Here is a 19,354-nt window from a genome sequence, read left to right on the forward strand (position 1 = left end):
ATTGTGACAGAATGAATTTCCATAGTAGCTTGAGACTTATTATAAACTGATAAGCTTATAAGCTGATATAACCCCCTGTTTTGTACAGTCAATGACAAATGAGAGAGGCACAGACGTAGATAAGTTAGAGGTCATTTATTGTTCTCTCTGGACTGGTCCAGAGCAAGGCGAATGATATGCAGTAAAAAAGGCCTTTGTCAGCCCAACAGTCATAGTGAAGCATCAATCCACAGGCACTGGGAGTGGAGAATGAGTTTACCAGAGTGTTTGTGTATATGCATGATTCTATCTTGTGTGAAACCAGATTCTTCTGCATGGAGTGTGGAAACATCTGTATAAGCGTGTGTGCGAGTGTGGGAGCTGATGTACACGAGATAAGTCACTTTTGTTCTGTAACTGCTTCCTGCATTTGCTCCTCTGATGCAGAGGGCTCAGTATGTTCCGTTGTCGAACCGTCTTCGTTTATGGTGACCAGCGGGACGTCTTCCATTGCTACAGCTGGCGGGGGTTCTGCAGCACTCACACCAGCCGCCGGGGAGTCGTCATGGTTGGAGAATGCGTCTGCCGACTCTGCAGCAAGCTGGAATCCTCTCTCCACACTTGTGTCCCACTCCTGGTCTGAAGGCTGAGGTAGACTGGCCATGAGTTCCTAAACAAATAAGCAACAGCAGAAAGTTAAAAACCTGTTGAGACTCACTTGAAGCTGATGTCCCAGTAAAAGTTACTGCTGTGTGATTGTACCTGCTGTCTCTCCAGGTCATTTTTTCTCACAGCGCTGAGCAGGCTCTTTGTGAAGCTAACAAGCTCAAGGTATTTTTGTTTTTGGTTCTGTAGCTCGTGCTCTAAGAACTGCACCTCCTCGTGCTGCAAGAGAAGGATTTGAAGAGGCAAAAAATAATTAAATGCTTGAGATGATGACATTTAACATAGCTTTTTATTCACAATTCCAAGTTAATCTGTGTGTGCTCTCACCTTGAATTCCAGCAGGTTCTGCATTTGCTCGAGGTCGGAAGCTATTAATTCACAATCATCGTCTTCTTCTGCTGCTTCCTCATCGCCAATTACTTCAATCTTCTATAAAAAAACAGGCTGGTTTAAATAAATGTGACTTCATATAAAGAAGCGTAGTTACTTTATAACAGTGCTGTAAAAATTATGGTAGATTAGCTCATACTAACCATAAAACAAATATGGTGATCTTTCATCAAATAATCTTTGAAGAACAACAAATAACTGCACTTATCCCTACAGAGGCTGCATTATCCTTCCTGTGTGTAATCTGTGTGACTACAGTCTTTTTGTCCTCTGTTAGCATGCTTGAAAGAAATTAGTTAGCATTTGATCTGGTGCAACACAGCAGTTATCTTTAACACTAATATAGAAGCCCCTACAATTATACATATTAAATCAGTAATTATTATGATATTACTGTAAGTGAGGTGTAAGAATTCCAGAGGAAACAGGCTTACTAGAGAAATGTACCATGGTCAAAGTGTACATGACAAAGCCAGTGTAGTTTTGTTGCCAACAGCTTGTGTGAACAAGCAGAATGAATGAGCCCTGAATGAAGCTTTGATATGTATTATTATTATTATTATTGCTATTATTATATTGGAGTATGAGCACTATCCCAGCCAGTGTCCAGTCTCAAGCGGTTACTTTTAATGAGGTTCTGTTGTAACATCAGAGAAATGATCAAGTACCACATTATTGGCCGTTAAAGCAGCGATGGACATCTGATCTGTTACATCATCTTCATCTCTGTGTTGTGAGTCGATGGTTCCATCTAGAAGAAATAATGCTACATTAATACTAAGATACACACATAGGAGATTGTTTGTGTGTGTGTCTAGTGTCTTTGTTCTTACCTTCAGACAGGCAGATAGATCCCTCATCATTCAAGTCATCTCCGAGATCAGGCGTTCTTAGCCGCTCCTCATCAGGGCTGAGGGCCATTGGAGACTCGTTACCTGGGGATGAGGTTGTAAATACAGCAGGGCCACCTTTAGGTGGCGGAATTTCAATACCCATCAGACGGTATTTCCTCCGTCTGTTACTGATCCATGTCTGCAAATTAGAAAACACAAAAAGGACAAAATGGGTGTCAGTCATGGACTGAAGTACTCTAAAGGTCATTGATTTCAATACATTTTTCAAAATAAAGTACTTAATGTGATGAATGTGAAGGTAGTCCAGGAAAATTGCTTGAAAATTAGTCTCGTTTCCATATCAACAATAAGTACCTGTTATTCAGTAAATTTACTGCAGTAAACCTGATCTAAATTGGCAGTAAGTAGTTGCTTAAGTAGCTTTGAAGATAATCCTCACAGTGGTACACTGTATATCATTGCAGGCAGAGATTTTTTCTTGGTTGCAATAAATATTCTAGTACGTGAGATGGCAGTGGGTCATGTGTGTGTGTCAGGACTGAGAGACTATATTTAGTTCATCAGCATTCCTACTGTGGCCCTGATATATCTGCGTGACTTTTACACAACTTTGTGCAAGTGAGTTAGAAAACTTCTGTGACCTAGAAAAGTTGCTCTTTCCTGTTTTCCTTTGTCTCAAAAAAGGTCAGACAAGTCAAATAGTCTTGTTTTCACTAAAATGTCATATACAAGTGGCTAGACCACGTGAATAAGGCTCAAAGGTTTCTCAGTCAACAAAACATCTCTCTAGTTTCGATGACACTGCAGAGATTACGTGCCAGGAGGCAGCAAGTGCTTTTCTACTTTACATATAACACTGTTAATTAAGTTATTAAGTAATTTTCAACCTTGCAAAGGTGGATACCTTGACTATTTCAGTGTCTACATTGAGTTGGTTCGCTGCAGCAGTGATCTTTTCCCTGCAGACTGAGCCCAGGCTAGTCATTCCTCTGTCCCAATAGCGCTTCAGCTGGATGAGATCCCCATCACTGAACTGGGTCCGATCCTGCAGCTGAAACACACACACCTCTGTTTGACTACATGACATGCACATGCTCCATAATGCAGCCTCAACGTTTATCACATCTCTGAGCACAGCTTTATGACCTACCAGAAAGACGATTATGAATATAGTACGTTTAAGGCTTTTTCCCCCTACATTAGCTGCTAAAATTCTTCTGTTACAGCTGCCAAAAAAAGCACTTACTGTTCTTTTTCTTGAGTTGCTGATAACCCAGGGGGCAGCAGACACACTGACTGAAGTCTGCACACAGAGACAGACACATTCAGGTTACGTTTTTCAATTCACTTGGAAAGCGACAGCAGCAGTTGAACCTCACGTACCTGTGAGCTGGATTCCCCTGTAAATGAGGTCTGTGCTGTGACGGAATAGCTGCCCTGAAGAGTTGTGTTACTGTGAAGCAGTGTGGGTCTGGAGCTAGTCATAGGAGGAGTGAGGCTTCCTCTCACCACTGACACTTCAGCCCTGATTGGGCTGCCTAACGTGTGCTCCCTGTGGATGTGTGTCTGAGCGGCCATGTTAGCCAATTCCTCCTCCCTTTGCCACTCATCTGCTTCATCTCCAGTCTCCATGGCGATGGAGAAGTTATGACAGGAGTCCAGAGGTTGAGGCACACACCCATGACTCTCCTGACTCTCCTGAACTCTCTCAGTATACGCTGGTCCAGATCTAAGTCGGTCCCCCTCGCCTTTTTCTGACAAAGTGTAGACCTGCTGAATACGAGGTGTCTGTTCAGGGGGAGAGTCTTTGACTGGGATGGAAACCTGTGTCTTCTGTGGTGCAGGGGGTTGAGGCTGGGGGTTGGAGTGAGGTCTGGGCTGAAGCTGAGCTTGGGATTGCAAGGAAGAAGACCAAGGGCGTGTTTGTGCTGTACCGTACTGCCTAGTCCAGCTGTGAGGTACTACTCCTGCACTCACCCCTGCTTCCCCGAGGGATGAAGTTCCCTTCCTGACGGCAGTGTAGACTAAAGGCCCTGAAGCAGACGTGAGGGATGGGAGATTCTGAGAGAGGGACAATAGCTTGGAGTGGAGGGGTGAGGAGGTCGAGCTGTTCCTGCTCTGCAGGACCTGGTTGATCAGAGATGAGGATGTGTGCGCAGAAAGCTCAGGGTCTGACTGACCCGGGGGGGCTGTGGGTCTTGGTCGGGGGCGTGGGACGGAGTTCAGAGAGTAAATACCAGTCAGTATGACGTCATTGTTGTTGTTGTTGTTGTTGCTGCCGCTGCTGAGAGGCGAGGAAGAGGAGGGAGAGGAAGATGCTGACGAGAAAGTAGGAAAGGACGACGATGGAGGAAGAAGGTGCATACGATTCTGGATGTTCCTTGCTACAGCCATCTCAGCAGGAAGCAGCGCCCCTGCTGCCATGCTATGATTGGACAGAGCACCTCCGGCTAGTGTGTGATTGGAGAGTAGCCCCCCAGCGAGTCCATGACTGGATAAGGAATGAGACATGCCTCCATTCAGGTCTACCTTGGAGGCAATCTTACGTCTTTTGTTGCCAACCCATGTCTGCAGGGAGAAGAGCAATCATCTCAGAAACATCACTTAAAAAACACTATACAAAACACCACAGGGACAAATTCTGCAAAGTCAGAAAAAGTTATGCCTCTGGACTAGAAGAACCCACTGATGCATGACCTTAATTACTTGCCACAGTAATACACGGGCATCCCTTATTAAAAAAACAAAGCACAAAGGTGCAACACAAATCATTCTGAATGGTGCTCCCCCCCATCTAACACATTAACACAACACACAAGCACATTTTATGGGCCTACCCGAACCACGCTGAAGTCCAGTTTGGCCTCCTGAGCACATTGGAGTATTAGCTGGAAGCAAGCCTTGCTCTGATTGGTCATCCCACTGTCATAGTAACGTTCCAGGATCCTCTGCTGTTCAGGCGTGAATACTGACCGCAGGTTCATCTGAGAGACGACCACATAGACAAGGAACCAATAAAACATACAGCTCACTTTCAGATTAGCTTTGGTCAGTGAAAGCAATACATTATGATGGGTTTCGTAATCAGTTTAATTCCCCAAAAATCACAGTATTTTTTCAAATATAAATAGATTTAGGAAATGCACCGACTATTGTATAACTCGATCAACCAAAATGTCACAGACTCAAGATAACACCTTTTTAAATACATAAATAATGTAAGACTGATATGATTAACATTATTAAAGCAAAAGTAAAGTCTTGTGAACTCCTAAAATAAAAAAAGTAAAAAATAAATTACAACTGCAGCAACAGCGTATGTTTCTGTAATGATTTTGTTATAACTCATCTCAAGCCGTTTTTTGCCGGCTACTCACAGTCTGCAGGCCACGTCTCTGTGGCCACGCATCCATTGTGCTACTGGAGGGGAACGGGGCAGCCATGCAGGTCACAGCAGAACCTCCATGCTTCTAGGTTGGCACGCGTTTGATTGCAGTCATCCTGTCTCAGTGTACCTGGCACACTTCTGAGTAGTATGGCTGGGGAGGAAGCACAGCAAGACGACACTAAGTTACAAAGAAATGACAACAAATCCATCAAACGAGGCCGCCTCATTATGAGCAACACGATCAGTTTCATCTTGTTATAGAGAACCAGCCAACACATAGTTACATCTAACAATAGGGAACAATAACTGAACACGCTGTCAGTCAAAGTATAATAGGCAGTGACAAAGCTGCAGTGTAAAAATAAATAACATCAATCAAGCTAATATGTTGTGCCTAGATAAACATTGCCTCATTGATTTATTTCTCTATAGTACTATAGTAATATAACAGTATAATTTTCAGTGATAGCAATATAACAAATGTCCAATATGTATTGATATAATGATTTGTCATTCTCTGTCCATGAAGAGTTTAAAACCACAACCATCCACTGATATTTTTAAAAACTCTTGATATAATTTAATAGGCCATTTCACTCAGCACTATTATCAGCTGATAACATTTTATATGAATGTGTTGTATTTTTTTTATAGCACAAACCAAAACACGGATTATTTGCATCATCAACAATGTCTGGAAATTATGACATGTTATTAATAAGATAATAAGCTTATTTAAAACTTATTTAATTCTAACACAAGCTTGTTTAAATAGCCTTTCAAAATAAAGTGCGTGTAAACAATTTATTGTGATGCTCGGAGTTAACTAATCTTTAATGCACTAAACAAAGAGAAATGTGTAGTTACAGTGTTATGAATACGTTTCGTTGCAAACCTGTATTATGTTAGTAGACAGAGGGGACGCAGGAGAAAATAAAGCGCAGAAACCAGTTAAAGGGATGAGGAATAACATTGAGCTGATAAAAACACAGTAGTTTAGAAAAACACAGAGACACACAGGGGAATGTTGTGTGGCCAGTGTGAGCAGCAGCAGCAGCAGCAGCAGCAGCTTTATTTTGGCAGGCTGTCTGCGCATGGCCACAGTCAATAACATTACGGAGAATTAGCCAACACACACAGTGGGTCCGTGTCGGGTTAGCCAACAGCCCGGTGACTCACAAACACAACCAGCACACAGGAAGCACATGCCACAACTTGGCGACTCACAGCCAGACAGTAAACAAACCGGGGACGCGCCGCATCACCACAACGGCCACACGCGCACAGACACACACAGCTCACGTTAGCTTACAGGCCCGAGCGGCCATATCTGAGCCGAGCCAGCGTTAGCCGCCATTAGCATAGCTCTCCCACTGGATAGCCGCGGCTAAACTTTTCCTTCAAATCTGTGATTTCTCGACCCCGCCGTGGTCGTTCTCGCTGACCCGGGCTTCCCAGCGCAGGCGGGCGCGACGCGACTCGCGAGGACCCGGAGCCCGAAGTGAAATCACGTCCCGGCGCTTACCATTTGTGATGTCAAAAAATCAGACGGCACGTTCGAATTCAGCAGATTTCTCCACCAGTCCCCTTTGCGAGACAATGAAATCAGAACGTCCGATCATCAATTCTAATCATGATTGTGACGTGTGCCCAGACAGGAGCCAATGGGAGCTCGAGATCACGGTTGTGACATTCGGAAAGGGCTGAAAACTGAGCAGCGTGGTCCCGCCCACCATTGACTTTGTTCAGCGGGCTGCTGGAGGAGGAGGAGGTCACTGTTTCCTGTGGCCGCCTGGTTGTGTGTGCATGCTCTGTGCTGTGTGCATGCTCTGTGCTGCTGCTAATGTTGCAAACAGGAGACGTTTACATGGACCAGTTCACTCCACACCACCAACACGGATCACTGTTTCAACACACAGCAGGTGGTGTGGTTAGATTTGAGCTTTTTCCAGCATTTGATTGACTTTGACAGGAAAAAGTTGCACATGATTGATTTTCTATTGCCAAGTTTAGTAAATGTTCAAATACACTCAGAAATTAATGTGCGTCTCGTAAAACTGTCATTACTGCATTGATATAGTTATTAAAATAGTCCAAAATAAGTTTGATTGAATAATATTTTTATAAATGGGACATTTTTTAAGAACTTCTTCCAACAGCCTGGACGAATTTACAGATGCTGTGACGTCATACATCAGCTTCTGTGAGGACAGATGTATTCCAACACGCACCAGGGTGAGTTACAGCAACGACAAGCCCTGGTTCACGGCAAAACTCAAACAGCTTCGTTTGGAGAAAGAGGTGGCCTTCAAGACTGGGGACAAGGATAGGTTCAGACTGGCTAAATACTCGTTTGGCAAGGAGATTAAGGAGGCCAAACGACAGTATTCCAAGAAGCTGGAACAACAATTTGTCCCCCCACACAGCTATCACACCTCTTCGACCCCCCCACAAAATGGTCCCAGACGGCCCCCTCCCCCCCATCACACCTCTCTCCATTCAGGAGAGAGATGTCAACAAACTACTGAAGAGACTGAACCCCCGCAAGGCAGCTGGACCAGACGCTGTCTCCCCCTCCACACTAAGGTACTGTGCGGACCAGCTGTCTCCAGTGTTCACGGACATCTTCAACACCTCACTGGCTGAATGCATGGTACCTGCCTGCCTCAAAACATCCACCATCATCCCCGTTCCCAAAAAACAGAGGATCACAGACCTTAATGACTACAGACCAGTAGCCCTGACCTCTGTAGTAATGAAGACCTTTGAGCGCCTCGTGCTGACCCACCTCAAGGCCATAACCAACCACCTCCTCGCCCCACTACAGTTTGCCTACAGAGCCAACAGGTCTGTAGACGACGCAGTCAACATGGGACTCCACTTCATCCTCCAGCACCTTGACTCCCCCGGCACCTACGCCAGGATCCTGTTTGTGGACTTCAGCTCCGCATTCAACACTATCGCCCCAGCCCTTCTCCGAGACAAGTTGACACAGCTGAGTGTGCCTGAGCCCACCTGCAGGTGGATCACTGACTTCCTGACAGACAGGAAGCAGCGCGTGAGGCTGGGCAAGCTTGTCTCTGAGCCCCGGACCATCAGCACTGGAGCCCCACAAGGTTGTGTGCTCTCCCCTCTACTCTTCTCCCTCTACACCAACAACTGCATCTCCAGCCACCCCTCTGTCAAACTCCTGAAGTTTGCAGACGACACAACCCTAATTGGATTAATCTCCAATGGGGACGAGGCCGCCTACAGAGAGGAAGTTTACAGCCTGGCTTCCTGGTGCAGCCAGAATTGCCTGGTGCAATTTCCTGTATGTGTAAATATACTTGGCAATAAAAATGAATTCTGATTCTGATTGATAATATTTCTAAACATCTCTTCTAAACTGATCTTTAAGGAAATAAGATTACCTCAGGTACTCTCTTATTACAGCCTGATACATTATTGCAATGCTCTATTCTTTAAACCAGAAAGTCTGACCCGATGCCAATAGTGTTAGAACATCCTCAGACTGCCATATTCACTAGTATGACCACTCAAGTTATTATAACTTTGTAGTTACATGTGATGATGATGATGATGATGATGATGATGATGATGACTTGTTATTCAGACTCAGGGTCCATATAAATACAGCACAAATAAAATGCTTGCAAAAGCCAAACTGTCTTTCTGAACTTTAATGCTTTGTATAATCAATATGCACAACAGCAGTAAAGACTGTTCATCCTAATGCATGTTTTATTTGTTCTTTGTGTGTGTGTGTGTGTGTGTGTGTGTGTGTGTGTGTGTGTGTGTGTTTCCATTGCATCCACTATCTTCCATTATATTTCATCAGACATTATTTCGGGTGGAAAATATTAAAAAAAGGGAAAATGAAAACATGCAATATATTTGTTTGACCCGAGTCACTGTGCCATTGAGCCTCCATATTTGTCTGTACGGTAGAGGTGTGTGTGTGTGTGTGTGTCTGTGTTTGTTAGGGGGTGGGGTGGGGGGTTCTGCTTTAATCCATGACGTCACCTGTGTCCCAGGTGCGCAGCAGGGGGCGCTGTTCCTCACAGCTGAGCATCGTGCATACCATAGGAGCGCCTGACAACTGATGCTGATTTTCTCATCCGTGCATATGAACCTTGTCTTGCTGTGGGATGTAGCACGACCTGCACACGTGCAGACGTGTCACTATACAGGCAGCAGACTACCAAACCTTTTAATTAGTGGAAATAATAAAAACATATAACATGCATGCTATAGTGTGTTAATACCGCAATTTATCTATTGCTATATAGTCTTTACAATTCGTTACAGCTCTCTTTCTGTACGTATGTGCATGTGCAAGGGAGACATGGAGGGAGAGAGAGAGGGAGAGAGAGATCCTCCCTATATGGTGTGCGTTGCACCATTCCCTGGTCTGTATTATGAGTGGTGGCCCTTGTGATGCTGCAGCGAGGCGGGCGGGAGGAAGAAGAGGAGAGGGGAGGGGTCGCTCCATCCCCTCGCGCCCACCGAATCCACTTCTCACAGAGCGCGAGCTGCTGGCGGGAAGGCACGAGAGAGAGAGAGAGAGAGAGAGAGAGAGAGAGAGAGAGAGAGAGAGAGAGAGAGAGAGAGAGAGAGAGAGAGACGAGGGAGGGAAGAGAGAGCGTGTGCTGTGTGCGCGCGTGTCTCCGTGTGTGCGCGTGGATTGCACCACCGCATCCCGTTCACCGTTTCTGCAGGCGGCCATGCTCCGATGGACAGAATAAAACTGACGAGCTTCTCTGTCCCTACAGATGTGCCCACCGCCGTGTCATTCCAGATGTGACTGACAGGTCGTTGTATGTCGCCCGCATTGAGTCCTGCGCCGTTCACCTCGGAGAGACTGTGACACCATGGCTTTGGTTATGGAACCTATAAGTAAATGGACACCAAAGCAAGTTCTGGACTGGATGAAAGGTAATATTCTGATCCCTTCCTTTGCAGCAGGCTGATGGTGTTCATGCATGCTTGTGGTTGAAGTGAGGAGGAGGAGGAGGGTGGTGGTGATGATGATGGTGAGGGCCACAAACTGTGGTGCATGTGTGCGCTCCTCTATCCTGCAGGCTGATGCGTGACTGTGTAAGTGGCCACTGTGGGGACTGATTCCAGCCACTGTAAAGTGTGGGGTAAATGCGTTGGAGCCGGTGCAGTGAAATGGATGTCCTCCCCACTAAGAAGCAGGGAGTGGAGGCTCAGAATTCTGTCATCTCGCCTGCTTGAGAGCGCACACCTCGTATAGCCAAGCCTATAGGCTGCTGCCGCCGCCGCCGCTGCTGCTGCTGCTGACTCCATCACCACCACCATCATCATCATCATCCTCCTCCTCATCATCAGCAGCAGAACACCTCTCATCAATGAAGCCGGGGAGATATGTCATCTGCTCTGCCACTCACTGGCACATGCTGAAAAGTGCGTACCACAACTCGCTGCGTGTGTGAGCGCGCGCCTGTGCTCGTGCGTGTATGATTAATGTAGCTAACTGCATGTACCCCCCCACTCCCCATCCTCCCCTTCTCTCCACACCCCCACCCTCAAATCCCCCAATTCGGGCCGTACAGTCAGTTTCAGCACCGTGGACAGCGCAGTGCCTCCTGCCGTATAAGGGGAAAAAGCACGGATCACACACACACACACACACACACCACACACACACAACACACACACACACACACACACACACACACACACACACACACACACGCTTTTTCCTCTGTTGCTCGTGTTCCTGGCAAGAGATAGGTTGCATCCCCTCAAACAGACAGTATGAATGAGTAATCACTAATCATGCGTGCCTGAATAAGGTGTGTGTGTGTGTGTGTGTGTGTGTGTGTGTGTGTGTGTGTGTGTGTGTGTGTGTGTGTGTGTGTGTGTGTGTGTGTATGTGTGAGCGCAGTGGCAGGAGCTGTTCTCACACACTGGTCAGCAGCTTTACGGAGCTGCGAGAGAAACTGTGGTGGGCCTGTTGGCAGACAATGGAAATGGGGAGACAGGGTGTCCGCAATCCCTTTACATAGGAGAATGACTTAATCACTGTACTTGTGTGACGACTCAAACCAGGGGTGATCATTTTTCCTGCTTAATTCTACTTGAGTTCGTAAAACTCAACATTGCTGCAGTTCCCTTTTCATTATGGTGGAAGCACTGATGTCTGAGATTAGAAGTCAAGGTGGTTGATGGGCCCTCAGGGGACACGGCGAGGGAGAGTATTTGGGATGCGTTGAGTTAAGTGTTTACGACGGTGTTCCTGGTTTTATAATTGCTCTTCTCAAGCAGCCAGTGGAGTAACAGCTCCGTCCTCTGATCCGTGGAGTGTTCATTTGGAAAGCTCTGCGCCTGCACCATTCATTTAGAGAGGCTGAGTTCAAATTTGATTGGAGGTGAGATCACTTACAGGCCAAATGTGGTTAGCATTTTGCAACATGGTGAATGCAATAAAAATATTGATTTTTGTTCAGTTTTTTAAATGCCACTTGGTATAATTGCTATATTTGTGCACACAGGATATCTAAAAGTGAGATAGCAAGGGTGATAGCATGAGCCATTACAAAAACTCATTGCCACATGTGGATTTTTTTAAAGAATGCTTTCATTTTAGGTACAGTTAAATTATGAGCCAACCAGTCCCCCCATTACCATGTGCTGGAATAAAATCCTGCATGTGGAAGTTATGTGCATTGCATCCAAGGTAAATCAATAATTTCCCCCGCAGGCCCCAGGGATGTAATATTAGACTTGAGCTATAAGAAATGGTTTATCTGAACCCTGCCCATGAAAATATAACTGCTGAATAAAAATATTGCAAGACATGCTGGTTTTTAGCTGCTATTAAGGAAAAATACTATTTCATGTATCATGTTCCTGAATCTGAAGTTATGATCATTATAAAATTACCAGAATAGGAATTTTATGTTTTAAAGTAACAAAACTGAGTCGTCAGTGAAGTGATCTTGATTCCAACCTGCATGGGGAAATTGAATGATAATGTTTCATGTGGCATTGTACAAGTTTGAGTAAACATCCTTTTAGGTTTATTGCCAGTTAAGCAAAGACGTCGAAAAATGTAGACACAGGACACTTGGTTGGTGCAACTGTTTAATGTTGTTGCTGTTACACCTTTGGTCTCCTCTGTTCTTTGAGAACCATCTTGTGGCCTCTTTCAGATGTAGAGCTGGGCCTCAGAGATTCACCAGCGTCTCCCAGTGTAGTCCCTGTTCTTCTGAAGCTCCCTGCTTTTTCCTGTGGGGCTCCATACAGAGGTCCTCAGTGGCAGGCTTTTGCTCAGATCTAATTTTCTTTAGGACTAAAGCAAAAGGCGAAAAGGCCATCATTAATCTGTACGTTAACACGGGCTTCCCTTTGGCCTCTCCTTCTGCAAAGTCTCTATCTCTCTCACACTGAGCTGAGTAGTTTTGTGCCATTTGTAAGGAGCAGTAACACCCAGACCATCTTCTGTAATTGTACTTAAGAGGTTGCTCTCGCTTACCACAACAGAGAATAGTAGTTTGAATGTAAACAGATATAAGAGACATGGGTGCAGGGAGCCAACATTTGTCCTCACCTACCTTTTTTAACAAATCAATGTTATCTTTTCAATCTTTCAGGATAGAAATACAATAGTTGTACCCCTTTATAATTATAACACCTTTATCCAACTTGTGTGTCCTATTTTCATTTCGTTATGGGGGGCATTCAATGTCCCCTCTCGACATCCCCAGCAGAGAGATGACAGGAAACAGGGAAGAGAGAAATATAACAAAGGTCCCCAGTCAGACACATACTGAGGACTCCACAGTCAGTCGTTGGCGCCCTGACCTCCAAGCCACGGGGGCGTCCCTCATGTGTCTGTACCAGTTTCAAAACGTACAAAATATAGATATCATTTCCAGAAATTACAATATTCTCACAACTGCCTAACTTTAGAGCAAAAATATATATATTGAAAATAAATGATTTGACACGAATCCTCCCTATAATTTAAAATATTGCTGGTCAAATTTTAATTAGCAATAAGCTTCATTATACAAATTGCTTTTAAGATATTTGCAACAACACCAACATCTAGGGATCATGTAACTGATTTTTGTAATCTATAAATATGCATCCACAGGCCTTCATAGATTTTAGGAATGTATTCACTTTAATTGAATTGGAATTCAGGGGGATTTTCTTTTGATTTGCAAATATGCACAAAAATATATTTCCACTTGGTTTGTTCATTTTGGTCTGTGTTACAACCAGTATTTAGACTATTTACTGAAGCTAAAGTATCCTCACTACTCTGTAAAAGTACTAAATTATGAGTGAAATAAAAATACAATTATTCTTAAATGACATCAGCTAAATGTACTTCAGTAGGCCTGTCAACATTTATAGTTTCCATCATACAGAATGGATCCTTTCAGATTGTTTTTATTTGTGTTCATTGGTTTATAATTTCTGATGCATTAATGGGTAATTAAGTAGCTTCATAGCTGGTCTATACCCACATTAATCTGTAAAAATATATGACGTTTTACGAGATGATTATATCTTATGTGTGCAGGATTACTAATATTAAAGTACATATTATTAGGTTTCCCTCTCAAATGTACTGCAGTAAAGTAATCTGAGTTAAAAGTAACATAAATTGGAAAGGATAAGGAAGTTTAAGTTGTTTGCAAGTACACTTCGACTAATTTTGGTTAACCTATGGTAGCTTTGCACCTATTGAGATTGTCTGCTTGTACTGATTAAAGATTTTTTTGAACGTTCATCATTGAGATAAATTTAGATCTGCACTCTTTAAGAACCCATCGTTACCCAGAACCACAAAAGAGGTAAAGTCCGATTTTAGTGTAGGCTGCACAAGCTTTATCCGTCCTGGTGGACAGCCCAGTCCTGTCATATGAAAGAATGTGGGACAGAGGGATGGGAAACTCTGCAGTCCTATCGAGAAAACCTGACACAGCTCGCTACCAGGCCAAGCAGACTATACAGTATTTCTCACTGCTGTAGAAGAACTGCTCCAGCAGCAGAACACTGGTGAGGCTCACAGAAAGATGACTCATTTGTTTTGATTTGAACACCCACACAAGAGGAGTTTCCTCCGTGCATGTGTGTGTATGTGTGCGTGCATGCAACGATATGTATCTGCTGGGGCGTGTGCAGACGCAATTGATGTGTAAAGTATGACGTATATGGATCTGTGCCTCAACGTTGAGAGACGACAAAAAAATGGACTTCTCCTCGGAGCTCCGTGCTATGAATGCCTCATAAAATCACCCTGTGCTTTCAGGCGCATGAAATTGGCAGCCTGCTGATGCATACATTGACAGGGAAGTGAATAAGACAGTTCACTTTTCCTACACTTTTCCTATTTGTGTGTTGATGCATTGGGGAACGGAAATCTAAAAAAGATGGTGAAATGTGGCATTTCTGTCAGTGTAGGGACTGTGAATGACCATGAGATCATGAGATGAAATTCAACTTACATTGTTGACATATAATGTGAAGCACTGGCACTACAATGGGATTTAACATTTAAGCAGGAAATGCTTTATTCCTCATTGAAAGAGTCCCCTGGATCTTATCCCCTTACCAGTCGAGAACCATGTTCACTACTGTTCCATATAGTGTGTCCCCCTATTTTGTCTCCTGCTGACATGGTGAGAAAGTCTGTGCTAGAAAACATGCTTCCCCTGGCTCTGACTGTGTGCTTGTTGTAGTTTCAGCTGCATTAAAGATTAAAGAGCATGCCTTATTATGGAGAAACACGCACGTACTCAGCGCACGCACACACACAGAGAAACTCCTCCAGTCCTCCATTTTCATACACAAGAAAAATGCAGAGGTGCATGCTCTGCGTGTGGATGCACACAGGTACATGAACTGCACTGAGGGAGGCACATGTTCACTGAAATACATAAGTATGTATCTACAGTAAATGCACACTAACACACATGGACTGACACACAAACTCTGGAGCAGCAGCTTTAACTGGGGCATCAGTAGTCATGGAAACCAGATCTGATCGTGTCGGAGTCAGAGCACATGTCATAAGACGGGGAAGCAGCAACACACTCAGACTCCCAATTCACATCCTATATGCCACACAACGCGCAGCAGGTGCACATGCACGCAACATTTGAACACACACACACACACACACAGGCACGTAAGAGCTTCCCCCTCAGTTTTACAGCCCTGAATGAGAGAGAAGAAGAGGGTAGGAACATAGATTCAGAAATGGGGAGGTGCAGAGCGAAATGAAAGAAAGGCTGAGGAGCCTAAGATGGGGGAGGAAGCAAAGGAGTGTGCAAGGGGAAGGGTGGGCATGACGGAGAAAGACGGAGGAGAGCACAGAGGCAACGGCAGAGCGGTGCAGAGAATGGGAGATGCAGTGGGCATCATATCAAAGGACCCGCTCTATCCAGCTGCTCGGACAGAGGAGCCTGTGTGTGTGTGTGTGTGTGTGTGTGTGTGTGTGTGTGTGTGTGTGTGTGTGTGTGTGTGTGTGTGTGTGTGTGTGTGTGTGTGTGTGTGTGTGTGTGTGTGTGTGTGTGTGTGTGAAGATGTTCGCATGTGCTTTACTGGATTGATTTTGCACCTGTTGTTCCGAGGGCTGCAGTTTTACTTGCACACATATTTACCTTCCAGCAAAAGTTTCTCAGTCTAAGTTTCAGGAGCTCACATGAGGTCGCATGATATACAGACAGAGGCACAGATTTCTGAATGAAAATTCAGGTTTACATGAGAGCTCACAATGACGAGAAACACTGACTTAAAGGATCAATTCATATTACAAAATTAGATTGTGAATTAAAGCTTTTGTGCTGTTGTAGTATCCAGGATTACTGTCTGGAGTTGACGGTTTATTTCAGCTTAGTTGTCATCACTTTACTGCAGAGCAGGGTTACGGTCTGTTTAAGCTCAGTCCAACGGCTGCAAATTGTTTTTCCAGAATCATAAAAATCACTTGCTTGAATTATCCTCATGGCATCATGGGTACTGAGTCATTTGATTTGATCTTTAAGACAGTGATATCATTCTGACTGAGGATACAATATATCTTGCAGCACAGATAGCTAATTATTACGAAGCTCGTGATTAAATAATGAGATTTGTGTTAACCACAACAAATGGATCAGATCCACATTTTTATTTAGATTCGCACCAAATTGCACACACTCATATATAATAGTCCCATAAACATAGCCACATTTCTTATCAACTTGCATAAATTATTCTCAGAGAAACCAATGAAATCTTTGAAAAAAACCCTGTCTGGAAACATGAATGAAAGTGAAATTCTTTTTTACTGTATCCGCCCTCTGATCCGGATCCTTCCCTGACCTCTACCCCATCCTTCCATCAAGTTTCATGGAAATCTGTCCAGTATTTTTTGCGTAATCCTGCAAAATAACATAACATAAAACATAACGTAACATAGCAAACAAGCACGGACGAAAATTCCTTGGCGGATGTTTTTACAACAGGAATAATCACTCAAACATCAGGGGCAAACAATAGTCCAAGCAACCACAGACTATTCATAAAGGAGGTCAACCAAGGGCAGGTACAAATGTTTCCCATGGACTATAAGCTGACCACTTTAATTGCTCACTGCAAATGGAATTGTTTAATCATTTATTATTTAATAATTAATCCTGTGTCAATACCTTTTTCTGGCCACTTGCAGGAAGATTAGCAATCTCTAAACACAACCCTGATGTATTATCACCTAAAATGTGTGTACCTGAACCGCTTGCAAATAGTTGCCTCTTGACACATATAGTTGATACGAAGCAACGTGAACATTAGTTAGAGATCATGTCTCTGGCCACTCAACTACCAGTAGTCAAATTATGCACTTGTTTTTGCTCTGTTTTGCAATTCACCAACTTCTCAGGGCAGACATACCTTAAAGGGCCCATATTGTGTAAAATAAATTTTCTGGGCTTTTACTCTCCGTAATGACTTGAAGGGGGTCAGTAGGGACCCTCAAAGTATGAAAACAGTCACTCCGCAGACTTTTTCAGTCAGTCCATTCTAAGAAATATATTATCGAAACGTCTCGTTTCGTACTTCCTCCGCCGTATGAGTCATACGGGATCGCACTCGTCTCTCCGCCCCACCACCCCTGCTCCCCACCACCACCCTCCACACCCCCAACGTGACACCAAGCAGACTTGTTGCCTAGCTAGCAGCTTGTTAGCTACCACAGGCTAACAACAACAGTCAACACTGAAGAAACATTGTAGCGTGGAGGGATGCAAGGAAGAGAATGTGTCCGTGCACATTCCTCCCAAGAACGTTACTGATCGAGACCAGCGGTTACGCTTCTTCTGACGTGCCGTGTCGCTGTGCTCACTACGGAGTAAAGTCTACGTTACTCCGTATTGAAACTCCGTATTGTAACTCAGGACGATACTCCTACATTGGCCGACTGTCCTGCTAAAACTTGAACAAACATGAGGACGGTGTAACTTACTGTTCAGAAACATCCTGTAGTAACCAACTGTAAATATGTGGCTGGTCTTCTATAGATGTATCCAAACATAGCGGGACTTTCAGCTGTGTTTACAGCCAGAGATCGTCAAATGCGCAAGAATGAGACCAGTGATAGTCCTGGTCCTGTGTCACTCAAAGTGCAGTCAGCCAATCAGAGGAGGGGATCAAGAGGCAGGCGAAAACAGACTGTCCTGTCTGCAGCTCCAGAGAGAGGCAGAAGAGAGGACATGGAAATACACATTGCAGCAGTTTTTTCGACTTTAAACCACCGATATATCATCTTAGGGGTACCAATACCTCAAATTATATCCGAGAAAGGTTTAAAATATGGGGCCTTTAAGCTTCTGAATGCTACATGCTAAATACGCCACCACTTTCACAAGCTAGTTGCTAAATCTGTCAGTGTTGTTTGGTGCTGGGCAAGTAGCAACAGTGGGTTTATTAGAGCTTTTTTCTTTGTGAAAGCAGTTGCCCTACATGTGCCTGAAAACAACACAGATGACAGCTGTGAGACTGAACCAAAACAGTATATTTACGACCCGAAAATCCAATACAAAGAAGGTGGAAGAGGTGCTACAATGTTATGATAACAACAACAACAACAATTCTAATAATAATAACAATTTACATAGCATCTTTCAACAAAGCCGTTACAAAACTCTTCAAAGACGACAAATAAAAACAAGAAAACAAAATATCAAAGACAAGAAGCAAATTAACACAATGTCATTAAGAATCCAAGGTAGCAAACGATATAATACAAAATCTAAACTCAAAGTTAAAATAAAATAATTCAATTTAAAGTTATGACTAAATAAAAGGTTGGAAGAAACATAATAGACATCAAGTAAAAGCCATTCGATAAAAGTACGTTAGAAATGAAGGGAACTGCAGGAGATCGCAATAAGTGACACGTTTTACAGTGAACACTTTAACCCATTTTCTTGTATGAGGAAAGTTAGGAAGTGCGAGCAAAGCTAAATGTCATTATCATACTTCCAGCCTGATTGCAATCACATCAAATTATCTTGGGTAGGTTAGATCCTCCGAGTCATATTCTGCTCCTCTGAACTCCTTGCAACTTCCTTGTTGACCCTGTTTCCCTTCGTCCTGTTTGTTCAGATTGCCTCTTGACACCTTCCTACTCGCTGGATTTCAGAGAGGAGGCCGTGTTGCACTTGAAAGCTCATATACCGGGGAGCTAAAATGCCACGGTCATAAGAATATTCTGTCATGATGTGATGAATATTTCACAGTAGGAATATTTTTAGTGGGTGTTGTGTCTTTTCTTCGCACTCACCGAGGCACTTACTCCTGCTGGAAGCTCACAGATGTGGCGGCAAGGCGATGGGATGGGAGCTGCTGCTGCTGCCTACCTTAGCTTTTAGCCCGGCCTCCACTCTGACCCAAACATGCTCTCAGAGGAAAACACACGTCTGACAGTTTGATTTCAGTTGATGTTAATGGCCACGCAGCACAGTCACTGCTATGTTCAATTTGAGCTGTAAATGCAGTGTTTCTTTTACTGTGGGCCTCAACAAGCTTTGAGTCAGTGTGCGGAAAGCAT

The 19,354-nt window shown here is 44.0% G+C and overlaps 2 protein-coding genes across 8 annotated transcripts in view; one reads left to right on the plus strand and one right to left on the minus strand.

Annotated features, from left to right (window-relative positions):
* Positions 1–120: 120 nt before the first annotated feature.
* hdx (highly divergent homeobox) lies at positions 121–6,944 on the minus strand. 2 transcript variants are annotated; one of them, XM_035161497.2, is made up of 11 exons: positions 6,803–6,944; positions 5,267–5,428; positions 4,727–4,873; positions 3,273–4,457; positions 3,136–3,192; positions 2,794–2,940; positions 1,869–2,067; positions 1,704–1,786; positions 973–1,071; positions 742–864; positions 121–649 (listed from the first exon to the last, which is right to left on the minus strand). In XM_035161497.2, the coding sequence occupies exons 2-11, from the start codon at positions 5,330–5,332 to the stop codon at positions 380–382; spliced, it is 2,376 nt and encodes a 791-aa protein (XP_035017388.2). In that variant the 5' UTR covers positions 5,333–5,428; positions 6,803–6,944; the 3' UTR covers positions 121–379. The 2 variants fall into 2 exon arrangements, with proteins under 2 accessions (XP_035017388.2, XP_035017387.2); XM_035161496.2 differs by having other exon boundaries at positions 973–1,074.
* Positions 6,945–9,777: 2,833 nt separating this feature from the next.
* si:ch211-26b3.4 (connector enhancer of kinase suppressor of ras 2) overlaps positions 9,778–19,354 on the plus strand; it is a 59,375-nt gene continuing 49,798 nt past the window's right edge. For 3 of the 6 annotated variants that reach the window (XM_035162331.2, XM_035162326.2, XM_035162329.2), the window contains exon 1: positions 9,778–10,215. In XM_035162331.2, coding sequence (XP_035018222.1) covers positions 10,152–10,215 — 64 coding nt within the window. In that variant the 5' untranslated portion in view covers positions 9,778–10,151. The remainder of the gene's footprint in view (positions 10,216–19,354) is intronic. The other 3 variants (XM_035162330.2, XM_035162325.2, XM_035162327.2) reach the window with 3 other exon arrangements.

This window comes from Hippoglossus stenolepis, chromosome 7 (genome assembly GCF_022539355.2).
Source record: "Hippoglossus stenolepis isolate QCI-W04-F060 chromosome 7, HSTE1.2, whole genome shotgun sequence".
In the NCBI taxonomy this organism is placed as follows: Eukaryota; Metazoa; Chordata; class Actinopteri; order Pleuronectiformes; family Pleuronectidae; genus Hippoglossus; species Hippoglossus stenolepis.

What these genes read in the sequence shown, in the direction of transcription:
- hdx (XM_035161496.2), bottom strand. Translation starts at nt 5,332, where the DNA reads ATGGCTGCCCCGTTCCCCTCCAGTAGCACAATGGATGCGTGGCCACAG. An exon ending in CAGGGGAATCCAGCTCACAG is followed by an intron (nt 3,193 to 3,272) that starts GTACGTGAGGTT and finishes CTCTGTGTGCAG; the next exon opens with ACTTCAGTCAGTGTGTCTGC. An exon ending in TAGACACTGAAATAGTCAAG is followed by an intron (nt 2,068 to 2,793) that starts GTATCCACCTTT and finishes TCTAATTTGCAG; the next exon opens with ACATGGATCAGTAACAGACG.